The sequence below is a fragment of the Drosophila mauritiana genome, chromosome 3R, assembly GCF_004382145.1.
Source record: "Drosophila mauritiana strain mau12 chromosome 3R, ASM438214v1, whole genome shotgun sequence".
In the NCBI taxonomy this organism is placed as follows: domain Eukaryota; kingdom Metazoa; phylum Arthropoda; class Insecta; order Diptera; family Drosophilidae; genus Drosophila; species Drosophila mauritiana.
Window position 1 is genome coordinate 26973788 of NC_046670.1, and position 25466 is coordinate 26999253.

Sequence of the window (25466 nt, forward strand, 5' to 3'; positions counted from 1 at the left end):
CCATAACGAGCTCGGGGAATGGAGTTGGAGCTGGGAGCATTGCTGGCGTGCGGCTGCCATTAAGATTTGATGGCGATCAACGATCTGTGGCATGCTGGGGTTCCATCAGACACCTGTACCTGTGGCAATTAGCCGCCAGACGGGAACTGCCAAAAAAGGGCAAGAAGAGCAGCAGACAGTGGAGTCCATTCCGCTAGTCGTTAATCAAAGAGAGCGACCCAATCAAGTTGACCTCAAAATCCCGACAAAAACCAGACAAAAAGCGGAGCGAATTTATTGTCGTAAGGCGAACGCACAAGTTCTGCATGGCGAATAAAGAAGAAACTTGTTTGTGAAACGATCGCTAACTGTTCTTGGCACCTATTCCACAAAGGGAAGAACGGCCCTTGTTCAGTTCCCATGTCTTCGGATCGGTCGAGAATTAGCATATCCATATCTTCAATACTGATTGATTCCGTCATAAAGCATAAATAGTTCGCGGCTAAGACAAAAGACACCCGCGGGCCTACAGCTCACCTAGTTAGGGTTATGGGCTGAAGTCCAGCCCATCAAGGTTTGACAGCTTCCCCGGCAATCTAATTCGTATTAACTTTTTCTGGCTGCCTCTCGGCCAGCACTGCCGCAATTATGATGGGAAGAAGTCGGAGGCCGAAACTGGGTTAATTCCATTCCATTCAATTAGAATACGGACAGCGGCCAGTTTATGGCCAAGTTGCAAGTTGGCTAGCTAATTGGCGTCGCCTGCCGCAGTGTCTCCGTTTCTGGGAAAGATCTTCTCTCTTCTGGCCAAGAAACGCGCCTCCAAGTCCGCATAAATTAGCACAGACCAGCCCTTGACTAAGCAGACATAATGAGGGACTAAGCATCCGATTGGGGAAACGTATCTCATTATGCGCGGATTCTCACTCGACGAGGTATCGCACTATTTAAGCCATTCATTTTTATTTGGGAGTATTCAACATCATTTTATGGTCTTGTCTATAGGAAATAATTAAGAGCTTAGAGAAGAAAACTAATTAACACGGCAGTTTGCATGACAGACTGAGCTCCAAAATTATGCTTGTTTAGATATTTTTTGTTGGCTTGGGTGTGGCTGCACATTTATTATTTTACATTTAGAAATTTATTTATGTTTCTCCACTAACATATAAAGGAAAACCTAATTAGAAGATGAAACATAGCTACACATTCACTTGAAGGGAATTAAAACGTAACTATTTTCAGTGGATTGAAGAATTGGTAATAAATAAATATCTACAGTATCTAATTCAAAAAAGCCCCTTGGTTACTTCGGCTTTAACAGCACCTAGTTATGATGCTAAGCTCAGGAAAGTAGCTTGTTTTGCGCTTGGCTTGCCACTAAATAGGCGCAGATATCTTTAATGTTTCTATCTGAGGAGCGTTCAACTCGATTGGCAGCTTCACTCCCCGGCCCATTCGCACCCACATAGTGGGTACGAGATGTTTTCGTGCCACTTACATGGTTTTCAGCGGTGCTGGTTGTGGGTAAGTGTGCCACTAATCCGCAGGAGATTCGCCAGGTCGTCTTCTCACTTGACACCGAAGAAGAAGTCGCAGATTCTCCGCTTTTCCTCGGCTGCCGAGCAATTTTCACTTTGCTGCCGAAAGCGACAGGGTCAAAAACCACAGGCTGTCTTTTTCTGGGGTCTTGAGATTGCAGCCTGAGCTTGTATCTTCTGCAGAATGCAACCGCAAATCACAAAGTTGACGGCGCCTTCGTGTTCATTTGGCAGCAGCAACAACTCAGTCTACAAACATTTTTGCACTTCATTAACTCGTCTAACATTTGGGTGGCAAATGCCACGGGAAATTCCTCGTCTCCGTGAAGAGGCTGTCAGTCTTCAGTCTGCCCGGCCTCACTCTTCTACCGCCCGATTCTTCTCGCTGTTTACCGTTTAAGCACGCGCCTCCACCAGTGGAAAATCGAAACTGGGAGTGAAACTGGAAAATCGCGAGGAGCGGAGCACGACCGATCGTGGTAAAAGTCCAAAGCAGACTGAAACTGAACGAATGTCATGACCACAGCGGTACACACAGTCGGTTACTAACGGGAGCGAAAGAGAGCGCTGCCAGAGAGAGAGAGAAAGACAGAGAGAGAGCACCTATAGCTCAAAGTCGGCTTAAAAATCACCAGAAGAGCTCCACCGAGATTGCCTCCTCTGCATGCTTCTGCATTTGGACAAGTTTAGAAATACACAGTACAAAAAATGTAACAAGTATTAAGAGACTTAAATGTTACTTCAAATGAATGGATCTTACACGATTCATTTAAAATTCATATCCTAGAAGGATAATTTCCGAAAACGATAATTGACAATTGATTTCCCGTATAAGATGTGCAAAGTAATAACTTGATTCAGGTACCCAGTTCTAGTGCAGATACATTGTGGCAGCTGTTGCTTGCCCGTCGGCCGATTCGAATTGAGCGAACTAATGGGCGATGTTTGTTTGTTTTTGGCCAAGTTAAGCGCTCGCCGCTTTGAGCGGAAAGTGCAAGCCACCGGTGCAGATGCAGCTGCTCTTTTACCATTTACCGATTGTTAGTTTAATTGCAACAATGGACGACTCGGCGGGGGGCAGTCCGCATCATGGGATTGGGGAATTTGGGTTAGTGTGTGCGGTTTTGGCAGCAGCAAGCTGGGGAGGAAATCGCACAATGACGAGCTTTCTAAAGATGCCGAAACCATTATGGTAGCTCCACAATAAGAATTTCCAATCGAAGGCCCGCGATCTGATGACTTTGTACCATATGATGCAACTGTGGGAAAGGCCTTAGATACCTTGCCGCCTCAGTTTTGCATATCTCTGGGTGGGCTGCACTTCGGTTTCAGCCCAATCTCAGCTAATTAGCTTAATTACCCAATGCCAGAGGCGTATTAATTTCACCGGCGGCAAACGGTGAAAAATGTTGGCTCGAAAACAAAGGGGAGCAACTGTTGACTCCCAAACTGCAAACGCTTGGCATGCACGGGAAAAAACAGATCATAATTTGTGAAGTATTCGAAATAGGGTTTCTATACTTTCCGAAGCTCCTCAAGACCCAACGTTTCAGGATAAACAACTTTGATTCCAAATAGCTTAACCTATACTTAAACTTTCCATCTTGGCATCAAAGTGCGATCAGAATAACATAAGCTTATTAGTTTCGCTGTGGGGGAAAATGAGCCAGAATGAGCCGAGATCGACGCCAGCTGATTGGTGCCCATTGCCAGCGCCTTGGCCAAAAGATTCAGCCTCGGTGCCGAATGGTCTACCTGTATGCATGTGGACCGAAAACCCCGAGCTCCGAGCTCCGAAAATTGCGCCACCTTCACGTGTTGCGCGCAATTGGAAGACGCTCCACAAACTGTAACCAAAGCGGAGCAATTAAAGAGCTCCCACAAAGGTGAGTGATACCATAAAGGGGTATTTTCCATGAGGGGGGTTCCGCGAGGTGGAGGGGCGCGGATCGAGCCCATTTATTCGCGGCAGATGTGTGCGGCATTTGCATTTAGCCGGCTTAACAGGGCGTTAAGCTTGCGACACGGCCATAAAAATAGTGGCACATCTTGGCGGAGTTAGCGTACTTATCTGCCGTAATCCGAAAGACCACGGCTCGGAGATTGGGTGTTAATAAGTCAAGGTCTCCGGCAATGGAGCGGACCGTCTGTATCTGTTTCTGCATCATCTTCTGGGAATGAGTAGTCCGCAGAGCTTCCTTTTCCTTTCCAAACGCATTTCACTTTTCGCCAACGCAGACAGGTGTGCAAATATTTGCGAGAAATTGTTAAGTGGGGGACAGAAGAGCTGCAGAAAACAGAGGCATTGGGAAACCGCTTACCAAATCAAGTAATTAACGTTTTGATTTACTAAACGCATCGGATTGTCGCCAGTTGGTTAATGGTTAGTGTTGAATGGTTGTTTCTCGACGCTCCACACTTCATGTTCATGTGCGAAATGTCGCCGATTTTAGGCTGCTTTTTTCCGTCCATCTCGCTTTTCCATTTCATTTCGAGTGCGCCTGCGCACTTTTCACTACTATTAGTTATTTGTCAGTCGAGTGAGGCAACTGTTTGTGCCGCCTCTTCCCCTCCAGAAACTGGAGGCATCTGCCAATCCTGCCGATTGGCGATTTCTCTTTCGCTGGAAAAATGTGGCAATAGTCGTAAAACTTTAACACAAATATTAAGCGAAGTAATTATGAGACCCAACTAGCCAGATAGCAAGATGGCCACTTGGAAACTGCAATCTCGCCTCCTAAGTGGCTCGGGATGACTGCGACTTTCAGCGACTGCATTGATCGTTAGGATTGATCGCTTGTCCCGATTTCTGAGCCATGACCAGATGGATGGCAGAAGCAGATGACGCCAGAAGTTGGTCAATCTGGGGAGAAACTATTCGACTGCATCCCAAAGACCGATACCAATCAGCCCGTGATGCACTCGTAATCCTCATGAATTTCATTACCTCATCGCCAAGTGCACGAATCTCGCAGATAAACATCGCTGACGATTGCAGATACAAAGATACAGATACAATGCCCATTTCCGCTGCTTGCAGCCCTTTGAATTGATTAAGCCCCCCTCAAAAACCCACTCTATTGTGGTGCATCCGCGGCTCAAATCTCTCACCTTGGCTTCCGTGAAAATAATTCAATTTCATGCCGCATTATCTGGGTGCTCCCTACGAGCTGCGTTCTTATATAAGGCCCTCGAGGAAAGTGCACACATTTGTCTACGATGCGGTTGCAACTTGCAATTAAACCCAAATGGACAGAGAGCACTCATCACTTCGATGAGGAGAAATTAGCCCCCTCCTGGGATTCACAAGCAATGGCAGTAACTCTTTCCAGGCTTCGGAGAAATTACGATGATTACTTTTAAAATTATATTTCAGTTGACCAATAAAAATGACCACACTCACTGCATAGACTATTTGGTAATAAATTGTTGTACAAAGTTTAATACTGGCTAGTACCTATAGAAGAACACAATAGAATATCTTAAAGCGATGCATTCACATCATATAATAACACCAGATATGCATTCAGTTCTTAAGTTCTTTCTATAAATGTACATTTTAAGTCCGGACTTAGAACCACATGATTTCTCTCAGTGATCCCACTCGGTGGCTTGCCACATCATGTGGCTGATATGCGCGGCTCCTTGACAGGCGGCTCTGTTCGTTTCGTTTTGGCTGGATTTGGTTTGGTTTGGCCAGCCGTTTGACAACAACTTTCACAAACTTTTGCCAGCGATCGCGATTCTTATTACAGAATCAGGTGCGGGACTCTCACTCTCTCTTTGAGTCAGTGAACTGGCCACTTCCAGCCTGCAACTTGCCACTTGGGGCACGTTCGGTTGACAGTAAAAGTAAAGCCGCGCGGGAAAAGTGAACGCAATCGAAGGCGACCCACTTCCCGATCCAACAATAAGTCGCCCCGATCTTTATCTGCATCTCTATCTTTTCGGCGGCCAGGGGATGCAGCACACACATATTCGGGAAATCTGTGGAGAAAAGTGGGTGGCCCACAGCCACAAGCAACTGTCTTCTGTCTCATGTCCACTGTCTTCTGTATTTTTTTTTGGGTGTCGAGTGTCAGTCGTAGAAACAGAAATCGAACCGAAAACTAGCCGACAAACGCACACGCAAAATGAACCAAAAGTGGCCCAAACGAGCCATTGGCGTGACTTAATGATGCATAAATAAACGAGGCTCCCACTTCCAGACTGGGCTTGGCTCGGGTCCAGCCTGAGATACAGATACCAGTGCACGGGAAGAGAAGTCTCAGAAAAATAACCCTTTGAAATATTTACCTCAAAAGTTAAAAATTTGGGGAGGTATATGCATTTGGAAATAATGATCATTGATTAAGTGAATTTTAATGAAATGTATCTAAAATATTATTTTAACTCTCTCGAATTTCATATCTGATTTTTCCCAGTGTACAAATCCAGCTCCCGCACGCATCTCTATGGCCAAATGCGGCTTAATTGCGCACATGCGGCTGTGGGACCAATCCAACGAAAGTGAGCTGACAATCGCCGGGAAGAGAAATGGGTAAAAACAAAAGTGAGCCGCCGCCGAGATAACCAGAATTTCCAGCCAGACTCCTCTCATCCTTTTTTGGCAGTCTGTGCAGAATCTCATCGCTTTTCACTTTTTCCTGTGGGTCGAACTTTGGCTTCAGATCGAAGAGAGTGGCACAAATAAAAGATAAGAAGATACTCGCAACACACTTTTGGAAAGCTGTTTAAAACACCAACTTCAACACGAAATTTAAAATAAGAATAGTTTGATATCTTGTACCCGAAAAGCATACTTTATTCTTTTTAAAACCCATTAAGTTTTATTCCACTTGTATATGTATATTGTTTGTAATGATTTCTAGAGCCCATTAAGTATTTTAGTTTATTTCGCTTCGATTAATATCGATAATATTAACTCAATTAAAGGAAACTATCTGCTTTTTGAAGTACATGACAGGCAGTTAAAAACTTGTTCATGACAAGTACTATTTCAGAAAAACTGCATTATCTTTCTCTTCTGGCATATGTTATATTTCTTCATCTCCACTTCGGATTCTTCAGTAATACCATAGCACATACACGTAAAGCACGATCAACACGAATAGCAGGTGGATGAGAAAGAACTCGATGGCCAGGGTGAACAGAGCCAGGGGCTTAAAAGCCACGTAGGTGATCTGGATAAACATGTCTGCCCGAGATCTACTGGGTCATCAGAGATTTATGACTTTCTTACTCCTGAATGGTGAAGGTCAACTGCTTGCTGCGCGAACTCTCGAATCGGTTGGGCGTATGCATGCTGAGCATGGCGGATATGCCGAGTCCCAGGATGCCAAGAAGCAGGGTCACGACGAAGAGTCCTGCCAGGATGGGTGCCGACACGAATCCTATGCAGTCGTACACCTCGCCATACTCCGGTCGTCCGTTGAGCCACGGCTGCACCTGGAAATCACTAAGGAGGAGACTCTGGATTGTCTCATTCCGGGCGGGATTCAGGAAGTTAACGCTTTCCGCTGAACAGCGGTACGAGAATCCCAGCGGTGCGGAAGGCAGTGTGTACTCATCACCGCGGGCCACCAGGACACTCTTCAGCTCCCGGTACTCCACCTCCACATTGCGCAACGTCCAGGATCCCCGGATCAATGAGAATTTAAATCGCAGCGTGCACTTCTCCCCTGAATGCATGAAGGTGATGCTCAATCGACCGTATCCCTTGGCCCGTTGATCATCGAAGGTGATTTGCTTGATGTGCTCCTCCAGCTTCAGGGTGTCATTGGTCAGCCGGAGCTCCAGGGGTCCGTTGAGACTAAGCACCGCCTTGTTGCCCTCGGCCACGTAGATAAAACTGGCCTCGGTCTCCTCCGAACCTTCAGCAGCCTTTGCTTTCTCCTCCTCCTCACCACCTGGAGCAGCCTCCCTCTTCGCCAGGAAGTGGGCCTCCTCCTCGCGGCTGCCCAAGATGCCCAGCACTTCACCGCGACCGTAGGTGTTCACGGCTTCGTTGTAGGCCAACAGAATCTCAGAGTCATCCTCTTCTCCGTGTCCCGAGAGGCTCACCACCTAGGAAATTTATATAACTTATAATTAGTTCATTAACTTATATAGTGCAAAACTCACTTCAATGTTGGCGTTCAAGCCGAAGGGTTCTGCCGCTAGACTCCTCTGTGGCAGATAGGTCCAGGCACCGCTCTTAACGAGATTCTGGAACTTGGGATATCTGGTGCCCTCCAGTCGGTTGGTAGAGTTGCGCACGAAGACCACGATTGCCTTGGCCTCTGTGAAAAGTTGCGTCAGCGGCAGCTCCCTGCTGCTCGATTCCACCAAGGCCTGGTTTTGCAGACTGGATACCCTGGAGTGACCCCAGAAGATGAACGGCCCACTTATGGATGCACTGCAGCTGCCGAGTGCCAGGCACAGCAAGGTCGCAACGAGAATCAGCTGCATTCTGGAGTCGTATAGAAATGTGCGTCTATCACCAAAGACTGCCTGGCCTCGATTGAATGAGGGAGGTATGTATGTAGTGAAAAATCGATTGGGCAAGACTCATGCGCAGAAATAAACCAGAAGTGGTGGGTCTCGGTGGGTGGTGGATTATGCTCGAGTTCTCATATAGTAGGTCAGTTCTTCTGAGTTATGTAGGGAACGTAAATCCACCACCAATTGTAGTGCCACGTGTTTCTGTAACGGATTTTTAGTTCAAACACATGTTCAGGAATTTCACAGTCAGGGATTTGACAACATTTAATAACTACGAATACATTGAAAGGTGCAGAAAGTGCGTATTCTGCAGATCATAAAATGTACAATAATTTACAAAAACATAGACGCTAAACTAGTGACTTCTATGATACTTTACATCGATTTGAGTATTTAACAAAATTACATTATAAAGTCGAGTTAGAGGAACCTAAAGGCTAAGCCAATGACTACGAAAGCTAATACTAATGGCTTTGGTTCGGTTGGAGCTGAGCTTGAGGAGTAAAAGCCACCCTTGAAGTTCTTGGTGCCTGTTGGAGGGATGAATTAGATATTTCTATCCTATCTTGCACTCAAAACATATACTCACGTTTTTCATTGGTATCCCTCACACCACAGGTACGATATGATATGGTCGCCTTTCGCTTTTGGTTTACATAACCGGGAATGAACAGACTAGGGGCATCCAATCTTCCGGCGGCTATCAATCGAGACATATCCAACTCCAATCTGTGGGCCAGAGGCCCCTTGAAGTGGATGATCATCTGGATGCAGGCTCCACCATGGAGTTCCTTGGTCTTACGCGCATCCACATCCAACATCCATTCCGGAATGCCCATCACCGATCGTAACTCATCCAGAAACTGGGCACTGAACGAAATAGTTTAGGATTACTCAATTGAAGCAAGTTAGGTTTGAATGATTTATACTTACACGACGAATCGAGGCGGCTTCTGTAGGTTTATGTATTTAATGACGTTATGATCGGGTTCTATATTCGCACAAGCAAATCGCTCATGGGAGTGATCTGGTCCAAAAATCACAATAGAACGCCCAATAGCTCCCACGGGAGCTTCCAGGGGAAAGTTGGAGTCGGTCAGGACAACGCGTTCACCTCCAAGATCTGAAGAGCAATACATTTAGTTACGGCCGTGAAGTGATTTGTAATCCCAAACCTATTGTTCCCAAACGGGCGCCCACATCGCCAACGTAGCAGCGCAAAGGATTATCCGGACTGCACTCCTGCTCATAGAGATCCAGCTAAAAAGAGAGATTCCTTGTAGCCTGGTTTTTTTTTAAATATCACTGGAGAACATACATTGAGGGGATCCGCCAGCTGGGTATAGTATGGATTCCAAACATATCCTCCAGCCACACAACGCGTAATTGTGGGCTTTACGGCTGCATCAACGCCCACAGGATTAACGAAGATCTGCCAGTTGTGGTTTCTCGTGGAGTTCCGGTCGTTTTTGCCCGGATGCCGTAGCTTAACCTCGATCACCGTCTCCGACTGGCTACCATCGTTGTGGATGAGCTGCGTCATCTTAATGTAACCATAGGCGTATCCAGTGGGATGATGAAACGAGGCAATGGCTCTCAGTTCCCTAGCCTCACTGGGACTGTAGCCACGCTCCAGAGTACTACATTCATAGTTTATATTGAATGAAAATCTCAATCAATTTTGGTTATCTCACCTGCAGGCCCATCGGGCATTCTTCTGCTTCTTCTGAATAACCACAGATCTTCCAATGATACTGTTATATCCAAAAAGTGGAAGATTCGTGTCGTTATAGGCATCCTCGAACTGGTTTACTCCCTCAAGACCTCCGAACTTTCCACTCAGATCTCCCATCTCGTACTGATCTGTGGTTCCCCTTTTAGGAGGAGGTGATGACTTTGGACTGACGTCGAAAGGATTCCAGTGACCATATAGAGTGGATGCCTCGCAGGGAAACGCCAAGTTGGCTTCCACGGGTGTCTAAAATTGAGAACTTAGATGCACAGAATTTTCATTAAGAGGTTTAGTAATAAATACCCTATGGATGTGATATCCTGAATTATCCTGAAGTCCCTTAAGTTGCACCTCCACATTGCTGACATCATACTCCGATTGCTGGGTGATCTCCACCCGACCGCTGACTGTCAACGAATCTCCATTTGCGTACCACTCCTTGGCCACCACTTTCCTCCGGAAGTGTCCAATCACGGCCGAACAAGCCAATCGCTCTCCTCTGGCTTTGGGTCCACTATCCTCATAGATAACAAGAGACTTACCCAGGATACTATGTCTTCCGGACAGCGGAAGATTGCCATCTACAAACATTTTCCTACTTATTTTCTGGGCAACTCTTCTGCCTCCAGCGATGGTTAGGGTTCCCGATCTGGCATCCATGGCACCCACTCTGCACATGGAGGCTAAACTGGGTCGGCAGAAGTCATCCACACTGCGATTGCCCCAATCCACTCGGAATGGATTATATACAGGTCCAGCGGAAATACATCTCTGTTGCCAGTCATAGAAGTCCTTTCCAGGCGCATTGCTGTGGATTGCCCAACGATGATCGTGGGTGGTATTCTGCGTAGATCCATCCGCCTGGATGAGGTACTCAAATAAAACGGTGGTATCCTGCCAAGGCTGCTCCGCCGTCTGCCGGAATATGACTCGACCCACCACAGGATAGCGGAAAAGGACCTAGGGTGTAAGCACACTTACTAAAAGACAGCATCAAATACTATTTTATCTACCAACCTGAGCCGTAACCATGTTCTGCTGGTAGATGCCATTTCGTTGATATTGACTTAGGCTCGAACAGCCCCAAATCATCTTCGTAATATTAGTGACATTAGATCGATTGAAGGTGTATATGACCAGACTCCGTTGGGCAATGCTATGACGACCTTGAAGGGGCAGGAATACGTCCCAGTAGAGGCCATTCAACTCGGAACTCGTTCCTGGTAAGACATACTGATGCCAATAACCTTTATTGCGACCCTGTAGCTTCCCGGAGAGATCGCCCACGGGATACTGCTCCTGGGTTCCATAACCGGGTGGGGGTATGTTCTCGTTTATCTCCCGGGGATTATGCATGTCCCCAGTGGTCAGGCAGTAGTCCTCGTGACCCATCCTCGAAGGCACCGGCGGCAGACTGTGAATCCGAAAGGCGGCCACATCTTCGGCGAACTTGCGACTCACATGCTGGGAAAGCGGTGCTCCCAAGGTGAAATTGAGGAAAGTTGGGTCGAACTTGGAGCGCTGCATGAAGGTAACCTCTCCCTTGACCCCACCAGAATTGATGAAAGTTCTGCGGTTAAAAAAAAGAATGGTTATACTTTCAACTATCATGGGATGTAAAAACCACTCACTTATGTGTCAAAGGTTGGACATGGCGGATCTTGGTGCACGCGAGGTACGAATCTGGATGTTGGTTGTCAAAAAGAACCAGGTAAAGAGTTCTATGGGGAATGGTAAGATCCGAGGGCAGCAGGGCCAACTGAGCATCCCTAAAAACGCTGCGTTGTGGCGAACGGAGGGCATTCTTGGCCACTCCAATCCTGCCGAGACGTGCGTCCAGATCACCTATTCCCTTGCCCGCTCCACTTCCCTGGGGATCGAAAACCTGCTGCAGGAAGTTGCAGTTGTCCTCCGTGCGATGGTGGTCATGTTTGAAGATGTCCGTCACATAGATCTTCCAGTGGTGCTGGGTGAACGGTCCAGCTTGACTTCTATCTTCCTCCAGAACAGCTGGTTGCGCCCTAATATGGTAAAGATCCGAGTAGATTAGAGTATCCCCCACAGCTCCCTCCGCCGGGGCCAGCCAGCGGAAATGGACGGATCCAGCCACAGGAGTATTAAATCGAGCCTCTGCCATGTGCTCCACGGAACTCTGGATAGTGGTAATGGTGGCACAGATCCGTGCATTGGCGTTGACCTCTGTCAGAACCAGGGACTTCCCCCAGATTCCCCGATCCCCAATCAACTGCATGTTTCGCTCCCAGCTGGAGGTCTCATTTCCGGGCAGTACCAGGTACTCCAAGTCCTCGTCAAAGGACAGGACCTGCGATCCCAAGCGACTCAGTTCGCAGCGTTCGTCTGGATCAGTATTGGAGTAGTCCACGGGGAAACGACGTACTCCCCAACTCCATACTTGGTCGGGGTACTGCAAGGTGGCCTCCAGGTTGGCCTTGATCTCCACCGTGGTGGCATTCATTTGCCGAAAAGTGATCTCTCCATGAAGACCTCTTTGCGAGATGTAAGCGATCAGATGCTGTGCATCAGCTGAGAGGCACAAAAACGATAGTGAGAGTGGAAAATCATGAGTAAGGTGAGATATCTCAAAGGCGCACAGAGAGAAATATGAATGAATAGTACAATTATATACATAAAATATATTGTTGGAAATAATAGGTTAGTTTACTTTCGAAGCAAACTATACAGCTTAGGATAAGTGCTTGGTTCGCCCCAAATTTATATCACTTTTCTTCCAGTGCACTCGAGAGTGTGGTGAGATATCCCAGACACAACGTGAGATACTTTCGATTTCTTTGGCCACGCAATATCTGCATACAATGCAATCGATTCCCAGCACTCACCTCCACTCATTAGTGATGCAATCCAGCAGACGGAAGCCATCCACAAAAGCTGTCGTCCACCTGGAGCCATGGTTCTGGTTCTACTTACGCCCTGAATAACAGATTACTGCTGTTCGAATGGATGTGGCAATGACAAGCGTGGCTGACTTTCACATCGTAGTGCGCATGCGTGCGCCTCGAAGCTCGACTGAAAACTGGTCGCTCGAAGGTTCGTGTTCGGTTTTGGCCATCGTCTTGGCCAAGTGTGGGGAGTTTCCCACTGCGCTCCACCGCTTCGTTCAGCTCCCCAGCTTTATCGGTGGTTTTGTTTTGACCTGGAACTGGTTTCCGGCACGGCTCAGCTGAGTCAGATATGCAGCAAGGTACTGCATACCCCCAAAACACCCCTTCCCTGAGAAAGTCAAACTTCAATGGCTTTGTGTTTTTTCAAGACGACTCTCTTTTGCTTTATTCCAAGACTTCGTCATCGTATCATCATCTAGTTATGTTGTATAAAAACAGTTACTTGTTTTCTATTTTTAGATGGTTTTGTTTTACTCTTGTTAATTTTCCTGACCGGGTTAAAAGTTTTCTGAATATTCTCATCTTGCCGTGTGTAGCTTAAATTATACTGAAGTAAAGATTCGATTCGCATTTAACAACTTGTTGCATGTTGCACTTTGAAATGGATTGCAGTGTGCGTGTAAGTGCGGTGTGTGCTCGTGTCGAGTGTCAAGTGTTGAGTTCTGAGTAGTAGTAGTAGATAAATAAAGCAATATATAGTGCTTCCTCCGATCAGCCTAGGTACTAGTGGTTGTGGGCACCTTATTCAAACTAAACCCCCCCGCCCGTCTATTTACCGGGGAGGCGGATCATCCTGGAAGCTTCAAAACGCATTAACTAGAAACACTGGGTTTGTTGTTTGAATGTTTCTTCATATTTCAGATATCATTTTGGGTTGTTTGTTCGTTTGGGTGGTTTATATCGCTGATAGTTCATAAGCAGAAAGTTGTGGTGGTGGCGAAGGTTAAGTTATGTAAATTCGCATTAAACAATTTGAGTGAATGAACTTAATGTTTCTTTGTTATTAGCCTAACTCTCGATAACTTGCAATAATATTGATAACTCATAACTGATAAGTAAGTAAGTAACGAACGATAGATTGCATAACGATAAATATTTTGTGATAGTAGGATATATATTTGGCTCTCAGTTAAATGATCCCTAACAATAGTATGTTATAGGTTTACCTCTCTCTCTCCTGGTCCTGCGAGATTTCTTGAACGAAAAACAAAACTGGCTAAAATTCATATTCATATTCATAATCAAAGTGAACTCGTGGGTGCAGGACTAACGAATCCAGCCTAGCTACCCATCAACATCGTCTTCGTCCTCCCTACATCTTAAATCATACATCATACATCCTCATTTCGATTCCGATCTCGATCTCGATCTGGTAATCATCTCTCTCGGGGTTCTTCTCTTTAGTTCTTCAACGGACAGCGATATAAAAATAGACACGGCTTGTTTGTTGTTTTTTAAGTTTTTTTTGTTGATTTTATAGGTGTTTTAAATAAAATAGATAGCATTTGTTTTATAAATTTTACGTGTAAAATTTAACAGTAAATCAACTAGAAAACTACGCGTCAGTTCTTGCCGTGACGGTGAACGTGATCGTAAGTATCCCTAACTATGATGGACAGATACATGGTAAATGGTTCTGATCGCTACCAAATGTTGCTGAAGAAGTTCTTTTCAAGTTCAGTTTGATCGGATGTTGCTGATCTGGTTGGTGGTGTTGTTCTTGGTACAAGGTACTTGGTGATGGTTAACAAAAGAGATTACAAGATACTGAGAATCTACATATGTAAACGAGCGTTTCTTTTAATTACGTTTATTATTACTGATTTGACTGATTGATTTAACGTTCTGATTCTGGTTGTAATATGGATGTTGAGTTAGAAGTTAGGATGTGATCGGATGTGCCTTAGGCGGCCTCCTCCTCCTCCTCTTCACCCTTGCCGGTGAGCATCTCGATCAGGGCGGCGGTATCGATCTGGTTCTTGTCGTCGATCACCATCTGATCGTAGGCATCATCAACCTCCTTCATGGTGAACTTGTCACCGAAGTTCATGAGCATTTCGCGGAATTTGTCACCGTCGATGAGACCATCGTTATCGAATGTTTTGAAGGCAGCAATAACAACTTCGTCTTCATCGTTGGCACCGGAGGTGGCCATGCGGTTGGCGAACAGGGTCAGCAACTGGGTGAAGTTGATCGGACCCGAGGCCTCGCCCAGCATGGCGTCCAACTCCTTGTCGTTGGCGATCTTGCCGACGGAGTCGAAGGCAGCGCGCAGATCGTTCTTGCCAATAATACCGTCCTTGTCGGCATCCATGAGTTGGAAGGCCTATCGATCCCGCACAGAGACAGAGAGAGATAGAAAGAAAGAGTGTGTTGGTGACTTGGTCCTTGACAAGTGCGATAGATGGTTGGATGACAGGATGATGGGATGGGTCTCGACTGATGCGATCGATATATGATATATGAGTAACGACCAAAACTCACCTCCTTGAACTCGGCGATCTGCTTCTGGGAGAACACAGAGAAGACCGAGGAGCCAGCGCGCTTCGACTTCCTGGAGCCACGGGATCCGCCCGACGCTCTCTTCGAACCAGTGGCAGATGCGGCCGGGGCAGGAGTGGCAGCTGGTGCCGGGGTTGCTGCCTCGGATGCGGCCTCAGAAGCGGTTTCGGAAGTACCACCCTCTTCCTTGGTCTTCTTCTTCTTAACCTTCTTCTTCTCATCGGCCTGAGGAGAGATAAGGGGGATTTATTAGTAGGGACTCGAAGGCAGAAAGAGGGGATCTACTCTGTCATTAGTCGTTATAGTCCGTCTTTAGCTGTCACTTGAAAGTTCCGGTTCCGGAAGTTATACTTTTCATTTTAGGGATCTTAGTAAGTTATCCGCATTGAAGGATCTACCATTGCAATTATGTGGGTAAAAAGTTACCCCTTAATGGGGTTTTCCATTTAAGGGATGCTTTTCGAAAGGCCTTCCCGACTAGGCAAGAAAATATGTATCTGCAGGCGAAAGTTTTCCACTCGTTCTATAAATAAACCGGACGCATATTACGTAAGCTCTCCGCCGTGCGCCACTCGCTGTCTCGCTCGCTCCCCGGCACGGATATCGGATTACGTTACTGACGCGTAACACTCGGATCGGATCGATCCATTTATAGAACTTTCTGCACTATTCTCACTGCGTATGTGAAAAAGGTGAATCGGGGTCACCATGATTTAGAGTTATGGTTCACACTTCATATTCATATCCTCGTGGTCATTCTCGAATGCAATCGATTCACTGCACTAATCGGCATTATCCTTGCTGCATATATCCAGGCACTGGGGTCCAGTTCGATTCGGTTCGGTTCAGTTCGGTTCAGTTGGATTGTAGTGATATTCCGGGACGAGTCCTTACCATGGTGCTGAACTTTGATGTGTTGTCTAATCGAGTCGAGCCGTCAGAGCACACTGAATCTCTGGCTGATTTTATCGCCAAGACAATGATGTTTTAAGAGCTCGGAGGAGCTCTTCTTCTTCCAAGCATTGGGACCGCTCGTGGCGGTTCGGCCACCTTCGGGGATCTTCGGGCGCCATTCGCTGTATCCGTATCTGCAATATTCGTGCTGCCTTTTTTAGTATCTGCAAGGCGCGGTCCGCCCAGGAGATCGGCGGGGGCGGGCAGCTACATCTATATAGATATAGCCATGGCTATAGCCTATGGTGTAGCTGTATCCGAGGTGTTTACTCATCCATCGGGCGCTGCTCTAATCAAAAATCTAATTTTAAAGGCAGAGAAATTGCTTTGGCTTTGGCTTTTGGGCGGCAGAAGCCTATACATATGTTCGGAATTTATTTCGGGGCGATTCGGATTGGTTCGTATCGCGGCTCTCTGTTGTGGATACATTTCCCCATCCTCGGATTCTGTTTTGTTTTCTTTTATTCCGCTCTGCTCCACTACTCGGCCCGTCTCTCTGCCAGAGGCCACCTCCGAAAGGTGTCCTCTTGCGCTGAAATCACCTACATTTTTCCTGGCGGCGGACAGCATACATATATCCAACATGCCAACATATAGCATATGTGTGTATTCTATTCACGCCTATATACTCGATGTTTTGCTCGCCTACGTTTCTTTTTCTGTTTTCGAAATGCCCCGTACATTGTGCAATATGAAGAGCGCCGAGAATTCCAAATCTATAGATCTGTATATACACGGCGATCGGGCGGATTTCGTGTCGCATAAATATCCAACGAACCCGATATTGGACCAGAGTTATTTCGGCAACAAATGTGGAATAAACATCTGACTTTATGTATATGCTAGTCATCCATGGATATTGCATAAGAATGGGAAGGCTGTAGGATTTCCATTTCAGATAAACTTTGGGTACCACGTCATGATACATTAACCTTGTTACTAAAAATATTATACCTTACAGTATTCAAACTATTTGAGCCATTTCGCTGATGTTACTTAAAAACAAAACAGTAAAATTGTGACAACTTCAATCAACAAATTTAATTGCCAAGGACAAATAAATGATTTTAGTTTTTTTTTAGTTTTCAAAATAAACAGGAAACTAAAATTTAGTTTCAAGTGTTACGAAATATGATTCATATAGTTTACATCTATTTTAATTCTTTAAATTGTTCGACTCAATAGATTAGCAGCAGCTTTTTGCTTTCTGATGGAAATAATTTAATGATTAAAATAAACCAAAACATTTTTCAAAACAATATTTATATGATGTCATCTTTGCCACCTGAATTCATTACCCTCGCTGACTAATATTATAATTAATGAAGGCTCTTTGCAAATGTATGAAACGGAAAATATCTCAATTAACGATGGGATCCGTGCGAGAAAGCCTTCATAATTCATCGATCAGACATAATGAAAATCGATTTAGGCTGCAGTCTTCTTCGTGCTCCATTGAAAGTGATTTTCGGCGAAAACTCTCTTGGCGCAGCCATTTTGGCACGTAACCAGGCGACTTTTTGGCCAGGGGCCAACCAAAACAAGACGATGTAAAGGAAAACTGCCCACAATCTAATACGCAAAGTAGCATTGAATATACGCGAATGTATAAATAGAACAAAGTGCAAAAAACGAGCAAGAAGCAGTCGAAGGAATGTTAAAATTAATGAAAACTGCGGCAAATGTATTCAATTTTCCAAGGTGCAGAATGTATCTGGGAATATCAATGGGTTTGACACTCTGGAAGCATTGTTTATGGAGGGTTAACAATCAAATAAGGCAAATAACAGCCTACCCATAACATTTGTTTATCTCAAGGGTTTCTAAATTTAAACGCAAAATCATTTTTGATTTGCTGATTTACTAGGTTAGTCTGTGTGAATATACCCAGTTCCACCTGATACATGGGCGAACTTGGAGGCTGCTCAGTCGGGAGGTCGGACGTCATTGGGAATCGGCTGTATTCAGTGCCCGCAACGCATTCCTATCACATCTCTGCTCCGCTCCCCTCCTTACGCCTTGGCCGCCCGATGACCGAAAATAGAAGAGCCAACGCGCACCACTGTGCTGCCCATTTCGATCTGAGGGAATAGTTTGGATTTTAGAGACGGAACTTGCTCAGTCGGTTTTCAGCTTACCGCCTTGTCGAAGTCGTGGGACATTCCCATGGAGACGAGCACTGAGTCCGGGGCCAAAGAGTGCGCCTCACATATGGATCGGTGCACCTGCATTAGGGATACGAAATCCGGATTGGGTCCACTGGCGTAGTCAAACCCAAATGCACCAATGGTCATTATGCCCATCAGGTTGAGGTGTTTAAGGTTGCTCTTGATGTACTGGTAGAGTGCAGGGGCATCTTTCGCCTCAATTCCGCTCTTAACTAGAGGTCGAACGATTTAGGTAGGTACGCATACACGCTAGTTTGGGGTCGTGAGACTTACCGTCTTCACCACTGGTGTTAATCTGGATGAGCACCTGCAATGGCTTCTCAGGGGTAGGCTGTCGCTTAGACCAGGCTGAGTCCAGTTTGGTGGCCAACTTCTCGCTGTCTACGGTCTGGATCATATACAGATTTGGCACAGAAAGGATCTAATAATAATGATAAGAGATAAGCGATGTTATCCGATCTTTGTTATCCAATTGACCTTGTTGATCTTGTTGCTTTGCATGTGGCCTATGAAGTGCCACCTGATGTCGGGGCACTTGGCCAGAATGTCCGGGTGGCGGCTCTTCTCCTCCAGCTCCTGCACATAGTTCTCACCGAAGTCCCTTTGTCCGCCCTCGTAGGCCTCGATTACGGCCTCCGCTGGCTTTGTTTTGCTCACAGCAACGAGCAGGGGCCTGGCAGCTTGAACTTCCTGTGCGAGCGATAAAGGTTTTCATTTAAGAGGTCATAAATAAAAGGGTCTTAAGTCAACTTACTTTGGGCCGCTGGAGGAGCACTTCGTCAATGCGCTTCAACACGTGCTGCAAGCCGGCTTTAACGTCGAACTCCGCCATTGTTCGTCTTAGCATTTAACTAAGAAATTCGAGATGAATATGCTTTATATATAAGTACAGATAAATAGTAGTTATTGTTCTAACAGTTGGTTAACTCAATGATAAGAAATCGCCCTTGCAAAAATAAAAACAAAACTTTGGAGGATCAGCTGTTTCCCAGTGTGACCTGAGATTACTGAATATACCAATAAAATACTTTAAGTTTTGAAAATACAGATAAAGGCGGGAAATTTCAAAAGTTTTTTTACGCCTTACACTAAAAAGGTTATTGTTTCTTAAGCATATTAATAAAATATTGAGTTTTAGCTAACTAGAAATCAAAATCCAATTGCCTTTGCTTTGGCAGTAAGTCTCGCCGCACTTTAGCTTTCGAAAACCCTGTGCCGGGGAGAAATGCCTTCACAGGGACGCACACAGACTCCTCGACTTCAGCCATGGCGGACGCTATCAGGTGCGCCTGCGAGTCACTGAACTCCGTGCTGGGATACCTGGTCACGATGAGGATCTCCGAGGTCCGGCACTGCTTCGAGCTCCTCGGAGTGGCGCACGTGGAGGTGCTCGCAGGTGTGATCATTTTCATCCTGATGCAGTTCACCAAGTTCACGGCCGTCCTGATGCTGGCCATTCTCCTGGCGTACGGCATATTCTACCTGGTAAGAAAAGGTGTTACTACTGCTACTGAGCCCTCCTAACGAATCAATATGCAGTGGGACACCTTCTTCCCAGAAATCAGTCAGCTCGGTCGCAGGGGAATGAAGATGTTCCGAAACGTGCGCACCTCCGCCAACTTACCTCCATTTGCTTCAGACACTGAGGAGACGCCTGGTAATCAAACTAAATACAGCTTACGAAATAGCCTCATATATAACGTTTGTTTCTCCAGGAGAGTACCAAATCCGTCCGAGAAGCCTGCAGTACACAAGTGGCATGATGACTCCGCCGAACACCATCAACATGCCGATGCTACTGCCGATGGTACAAATGAAGAATCTCAGGACGACAAGCCTGCAAACGGATCGTAGAAGACAGGAGGAGGAGAACAGGAGGGGTTCCCGTGGACACTCGTCATATCAGGAATCGCAGGACACGGATAGGAAGCACCGAAGAGAGAGACCCAACTGGCGATCTGTTCACTCTGATATGGAAAGGGAGCAACCGTCTACATCCAAGAAGGCTCATCATGGATCCAGTGGCGGAGGTGAGTCCAGACGGATGTCAAATGTAATGGGAACCCCGACCGTTACCAGCGGAATGGTGGACACCAGGAGACTTCCAAACGTGGCCAAAGACCAAATCAAGCGACTGCCAAACATTACGAGCGGAGAGTCGCGGAGGACAGCCAATGAAGCAGGTGGCACCAACAATTTCAAGAAGTTGCACCACATAACCAGTGGAGAGCTCACGGAGTCCAAAAGGATTCCTAGAATAACCAGTAATACCACTGAATCCAGATGGCTGCCCAGAGGCGAAATGAAAGAATCGCGGAGGATCCAACAGATAACCAGCAACACCAATGAGTCCCGAAGATTACCCACTGTAACCAGTGGTGAGGGGAAGGAATCCAGAAGGAGTTCGCATCCCCACGGAGGTGGAGAGTATCGGCGCACTTCGAACAATCAGAGAGATGGTGGCGGCGGTGGTTGGGAGTCCAGATCCCGCCGGTCTGCGGAGAAATCCAATCCCGCCCAAGGTCGCCGGCATGAGGAGCAATCGAAGCAGCGCAGGAGCAGAAATGGACTCCCCGGGGTGACCAAGCGGCAATTTCCGGATAATCATTTCGAGCGGTTGAAGCTGGAGAATCGGGAGTTCCAGGCCCGGCGCCTTCAAGCGAGTGGAGCTGCATTCCGGCAAAGTCTAAGTAATCCCACCTCCGAGGGCGCTCTGCTCACCAAACAGGAGAACTTTATTGAAAACCATCGGCAGTACGACAGGCGGGACGCCCCGAGGAACACCAAGCCAAGTGAGTCAACAGGGAGTTGTTTATCATTTTCTAAAATATAAAAACAAATAACCTTTTGTTAACATAGGTAATCCAAACAAAGATGCCAGTCATCGGCACCGAGCCCATCATCGCATGCTTAATCCGATACTTTAAAATGGATGGGCACAACGTGCGAAAGAAGCCCTCATTTGCAAGCTGTGAAGACAGGTAAATTCCTGTCCTTCCATAGAGTCCTCCATCTAAATAATCCTCCTTAGCCCCTCAACAACCAGCGTAGATTCAAGAAAGACCATTCAATTTGAGGAATATCCAAACACAGTGGAGATTGATGATGTCACTGAGGAACGACCAAGCAGGAAGCACGCAAGGCAACAGATCGAAAGCGCTTCGAAGGTTCCCATAGGTAGGAATACACCTGTTGAAAATGCACAATTTGAAAGCGGGGAATCCAGCCGTGAGCATGTGAATAATCCGGAGGAGTATCCCTATGTTGTGGAGATACCCGAACACGAAGAAAAAAAACCTCAGGATCGGAGCCAATCTGCCAAATCCCAAATCAAATAAGGCGAAGAAATGGAAAAAAGAACTTCGCTAATTTTCTATGTTATCGAAATTATTAATTTTTGTAACATATTTAAATTCAAAATAAAAACGTAACCTTTTTATGGGCAGCACTTGACATCACATCGTATACAGCCTACAATCAGCTGTTTTGGTATTTTTCTACCGATTTGAAGCAAGTTGGCAGCACCTTCCCAATGTTTTTGTTTTGCATCGGAAATTGAAGTAATTTGCATTCCATAACTTCTCCAGAAATAACGCACTTTCAAGGCTAATGCCATTCCAAATAGCCTTAGCAAGATGACCATCTTTAACCTGTACATATTCGACAAGTTCGGAACACTGCTCCACTACGCAGAATGGAATCGCACCAAGAAATCGGGCATCACCCGCGAGGAAGTAAGATCTTAATTCAGAAAATTAACATTTTCCCTAAACATGGGTGTTTTTAGGAAGCCAAACTCACCTACGGAATGCTCTTCTCCATAAAGTCCTTCGTCAGTAAGATATCACCCCACGATCCCAAGGAGGGCTTCCTTTACTACAAGACCAATCGCTACGCCCTGCATTATCTGGAAACTCCCTCTGGATTAAAGTGAGTTAATGATAATATTCAGAAAACACAATCCAAGGAAAAACAAGCTCATTATCAAGCAAAATGAACATAAGATACTAAAGCCGTATTATCCAAGCCCACTCTTCGCTGAATACTAATAGCTCTTGAACTCTGCATTCCCAGGTTCGTTCTCAATACGGACACGACGGCCATTAATGTGAAGGAGCTGCTACAGCAGCTGTACGCCAAGGTGTGGGTGGAGTTCGTGGTGCGGGATCCACTGTGGACACCCGGCACGGTGGTCACCTCGGAGCTGTTCCAGTCCAAGCTCGATGAGTTCGTCAGGCAGTCACCCATCTTCGGCATTCGCAATATCTAAACAAATAAATAGCTTAAGCTCAAACTACGATTACCTAGCTATGCAAATCCCGCCTCCGAAACTCTAAGGTCTATGTCATTAGCTCCGAATGGCAAATTGCGCTGGCAAGTGCTCCGAAATGCAGCGCGCGAGATCCGGGCTCCGGAAATGGCATGCACTTAAAATGTCTGCGGGGCCAGCGAGAAAAACAGGCCCCATGGTTGCGCAAGTCGTCCACTGTCTACTGTCCAATGGCCACTGCTAACAAAGGGGGACAAATGTCAAAGCGGTTGCCGCAACTCGAAGGTTTTAGTCAACTCCACAAGCTGAGAAAATTACTGACTGACTGTCTGTCTGCTGCAGGCGAGCAGGGACTACACGGATAAAAATGATATGATTAATACTAATTGAACTAGGAATCCACTGCCATTGAATTCCTATTGAAAATCAAATCGCATAGCCAGAGAAATAATATTGACCACACATATGTATAAAGCTGTTAAAACTGTAGTGTTTATAATTTTATGACTTATTTTGCATACTAAAACTAATATTTGTGCAAGACGAAAGTGACTGGAAGTCATATAACAACTATATTTTTACCCGTGTACCTGCAATTTTTGACAGACAGCTAAGCTCGTCAAGGGTTTTCGCAACTATTCGCCGTTGCCGCGGAAAATGAAAATGATTTGCAGAATGCATCCATAATCGGGGGAGTCGCTTTGGCTCTGGTCGGCGGATCTCCATGAACGGCAGCATGAACGGGCAGATATACAAATGTGGCTGTGGCGATACTCTTTCCTATGTGGCCGATGTCTCACTTATTCAAAACATTTTGTGCAAGTCACAAGACGTTTGAACTAAATATGTTTTGTATGTTTTAGCGCTCGTTTCTTGTTGCTCGCATTGTCTTTGACGAATTTTAAAACAGGTTTCAACATTGCAAAAGCCGCTGGCGGGACAATAAAAATGGAACCACAAAGCGGTTTCTTTTCTCCGCTATCGAAGAAATCAATTTCAAAGCCAAACGCCCTGGCCGAAAAGCGCAAATAAATCAAATGCTCGACCAAAACATCAAGAGCTAATGATGGACCATCGACAAAATTCGACCCGAGGAAAACCGACAGCACACACAGGTTACCAAATCCATGAGATAAAGGCGCCCTTTCAAAATCGGCAATTGCGTAGACTCTCAGATTGAAGCCCAAGCTCATATCATAGATACGTATCTTGTGGATACCAGTTCCGAAAGAGAGGCTGGCTGCATACCGCCGATCGCATGGGTGTTTACCTATATCGTGGGCACAGGTCTTCGATGTCATCGCATTGGCTTCCAATTAGCCGTGGATCATGGAGATGAGATTTACGGGGTCTTGGGGGAAGTTGGAGTGCCGGTGTCGGAGCTTTCTGTTTCCATTCGCAAAAGTTACGCAAATTTCGGGCCACTCGACTGGGGTTTTCGTCATAGAAACTCCGGATCGCGGCAAGGTTATTAACGCTTAGGAATTGGAAATTGTCGCCCGGTCGGTCACGTCATTAAACGACCGCTATCTTGATTGCTTTACGACCGCTGCAACTCTTTCCCGCGCGTAATTAAAAGTTTAACGAGCAATTGTGGCGGGTATTTATTTAACGCACAGTTTCCCGGAGAAAGAGGGGCATTTGGCAGAGAAGACGCCGCCGGAGGACCACCCACACGAATCTCGTGCTGCGTTGAAGGCCCTTTGGCCAGCCGGAGGCGGACCTGATCCGCCAAAATACCCATAAAGCAGCCCATCGCACAGCTGAAATATTATGCAAATTCATAGGCCTATCGCTTACCAAATTTGGCTGTTTTGGCGAGCCAAATTGGGGAAATGCTCGAAAAGAAATCCCATAAATTTGGCATAAATCTCGAGACAAAGCAGTCAAGAGTTCAGGGCAGGCTGGGCCCTAACGGACTAATTGCTATGCGAATCCACAGATTGTTTATCTCACATTCAAAACCAGAAAAACAATAGTGATAGTTAAAAATAGCCAACCAGAATGATTAACAACCTACAAGTTCAACGATATCCAAACTAAGAGAGTTGGAATCTACTAAACGAAAGTAAAGCAGCACGTGTCGAGATCTAAAAGGATAGATCCAAGTTCTAGCTATAATTGAAACCTATTTGTCATTGTCTACAGATTTTGTTTTGTAATCGAATCAATACCTATCATTTATAAAAAAATGTGTTTAAGAAATCTTCAGATCAAAGATTGTGTTTTAGCTGGGAACAAAGTTCACTTTTTTATTGATCCGTCCTCTTCATTCGATCGCATTCAGATAACTTGAAACTATTATGTACCTACAGCTTGGTAACAAAAAACAACCTGAAAGATACAATATCTCTATGTCTGTGAAAATTGAATGATTTTAAGTAAAATGAATCATATTCACAGCAGAAATGTATTACTTCAAGAGTCCGCTTTTATTTATTAGGCCTGGTAGAGTTTCACTCGCCCATTTACCCAACTGCTCCATTGAACGCCTGCCAATGGGCTCAATGAAATCCCGATCCAGCCCTTTTGGCACAACCTTCAATTAACTAGGCCCACAAAAGTGGCCTGAATTGAGAGCTCGTTTGGTGCCCACTGGCTCGTCACCAATTAGGTGGCGATGACAGCCACACCGAAACGCTAATGAGATGACGGTGACACGATAGGGTCTTGGCCTGGCACTTTTTGGCCATTGCTTGGATTGTTGGTATTGGCAAAACACTTGACCTTCCCAACAAGTGGCCTACAGGCTGAGTACACAGAAAAAAATGTGTATTGAAAGAGTTTGCTCAGAGGCATATTTTTGGACTGGGCCGAATTGCACACGGAAATCACAGCATGAAGTATATTTACTCATTGTTGCATATGTATATCTTAAGGTATATTTTTTCTGCATGATATAAAACAAAAATGCTT

The 25466-nt window shown here is 45.8% G+C and overlaps 6 protein-coding genes across 8 annotated transcripts; 2 read left to right on the plus strand and 4 right to left on the minus strand.

The window, feature by feature from the left end:
* Positions 1-6294: 6294 nt before the first annotated feature.
* LOC117143969 lies at positions 6295-8032 on the minus strand. Of its 2 annotated transcripts, XM_033308905.1 has the most exons (3): positions 7644-8032; positions 6784-7586; positions 6295-6728 (listed from the first exon to the last, which is right to left on the minus strand). In XM_033308905.1, the coding sequence occupies exons 1-3, from the start codon at positions 7968-7970 to the stop codon at positions 6587-6589; spliced, it is 1272 nt and encodes a 423-aa protein (XP_033164796.1). In that variant the 5' UTR covers positions 7971-8032; the 3' UTR covers positions 6295-6586. The 2 variants fall into 2 exon arrangements, with proteins under 2 accessions (XP_033164796.1, XP_033164795.1); XM_033308904.1 differs by having other exon boundaries at positions 6295-7586.
* Positions 8033-8233: 201 nt separating this feature from the next.
* LOC117143968 lies at positions 8234-12773 on the minus strand. The gene is made up of 10 exons (XM_033308903.1): positions 12594-12773; positions 11367-12279; positions 10753-11305; positions 10039-10695; positions 9698-9981; positions 9322-9643; positions 9179-9263; positions 8937-9126; positions 8593-8873; positions 8234-8533 (listed from the first exon to the last, which is right to left on the minus strand). The coding sequence occupies exons 1-10, from the start codon at positions 12661-12663 to the stop codon at positions 8424-8426; spliced, it is 3465 nt and encodes a 1154-aa protein (XP_033164794.1). The 5' UTR covers positions 12664-12773; the 3' UTR covers positions 8234-8423.
* Positions 12774-14421: 1648 nt separating this feature from the next.
* LOC117143422 (myosin regulatory light chain 2) lies at positions 14422-16155 on the minus strand. Its single transcript, XM_033308125.1, has 3 exons — positions 16053-16155; positions 15141-15383; positions 14422-14982 (listed from the first exon to the last, which is right to left on the minus strand). Exons 1-3 carry the CDS (start codon positions 16053-16055, stop codon positions 14560-14562), a joined length of 669 nt encoding a protein of 222 aa, XP_033164016.1. The 5' UTR covers positions 16056-16155; the 3' UTR covers positions 14422-14559.
* A 1614-nt stretch (positions 16156-17769) lies between these two features.
* Positions 17770-19268, minus strand: LOC117143420 (pyridoxal phosphate homeostasis protein). Of its 2 annotated transcripts, XM_033308123.1 has the most exons (6): positions 19197-19268; positions 19035-19131; positions 18758-18970; positions 18554-18701; positions 18251-18492; positions 18101-18193 (listed from the first exon to the last, which is right to left on the minus strand). In XM_033308123.1, exons 2-6 carry the CDS (start codon positions 19125-19127, stop codon positions 18125-18127), a joined length of 765 nt encoding a protein of 254 aa, XP_033164014.1. In that variant the 5' UTR covers positions 19128-19131; positions 19197-19268; the 3' UTR covers positions 18101-18124. The 2 variants fall into 2 exon arrangements, with proteins under 2 accessions (XP_033164015.1, XP_033164014.1); XM_033308124.1 differs by having other exon boundaries at positions 17770-18193; positions 19035-19232.
* A 171-nt stretch (positions 19269-19439) lies between these two features.
* LOC117143419 lies at positions 19440-21740 on the plus strand. The gene is made up of 5 exons (XM_033308122.1): positions 19440-19765; positions 19820-19937; positions 19996-21072; positions 21140-21261; positions 21312-21740. Exons 1-4 carry the CDS (start codon positions 19547-19549, stop codon positions 21205-21207), a joined length of 1482 nt encoding a protein of 493 aa, XP_033164013.1. The 5' UTR covers positions 19440-19546; the 3' UTR covers positions 21208-21261; positions 21312-21740.
* Positions 21741-21797: 57 nt separating this feature from the next.
* LOC117145207 (trafficking protein particle complex subunit 1) lies at positions 21798-22611 on the plus strand. Its single transcript, XM_033310771.1, has 3 exons — positions 21798-22014; positions 22068-22210; positions 22355-22611. Exons 1-3 carry the CDS (start codon positions 21916-21918, stop codon positions 22548-22550), a joined length of 438 nt encoding a protein of 145 aa, XP_033166662.1. The 5' UTR covers positions 21798-21915; the 3' UTR covers positions 22551-22611.
* Positions 22612-25466: the final 2855 nt, after the last annotated feature.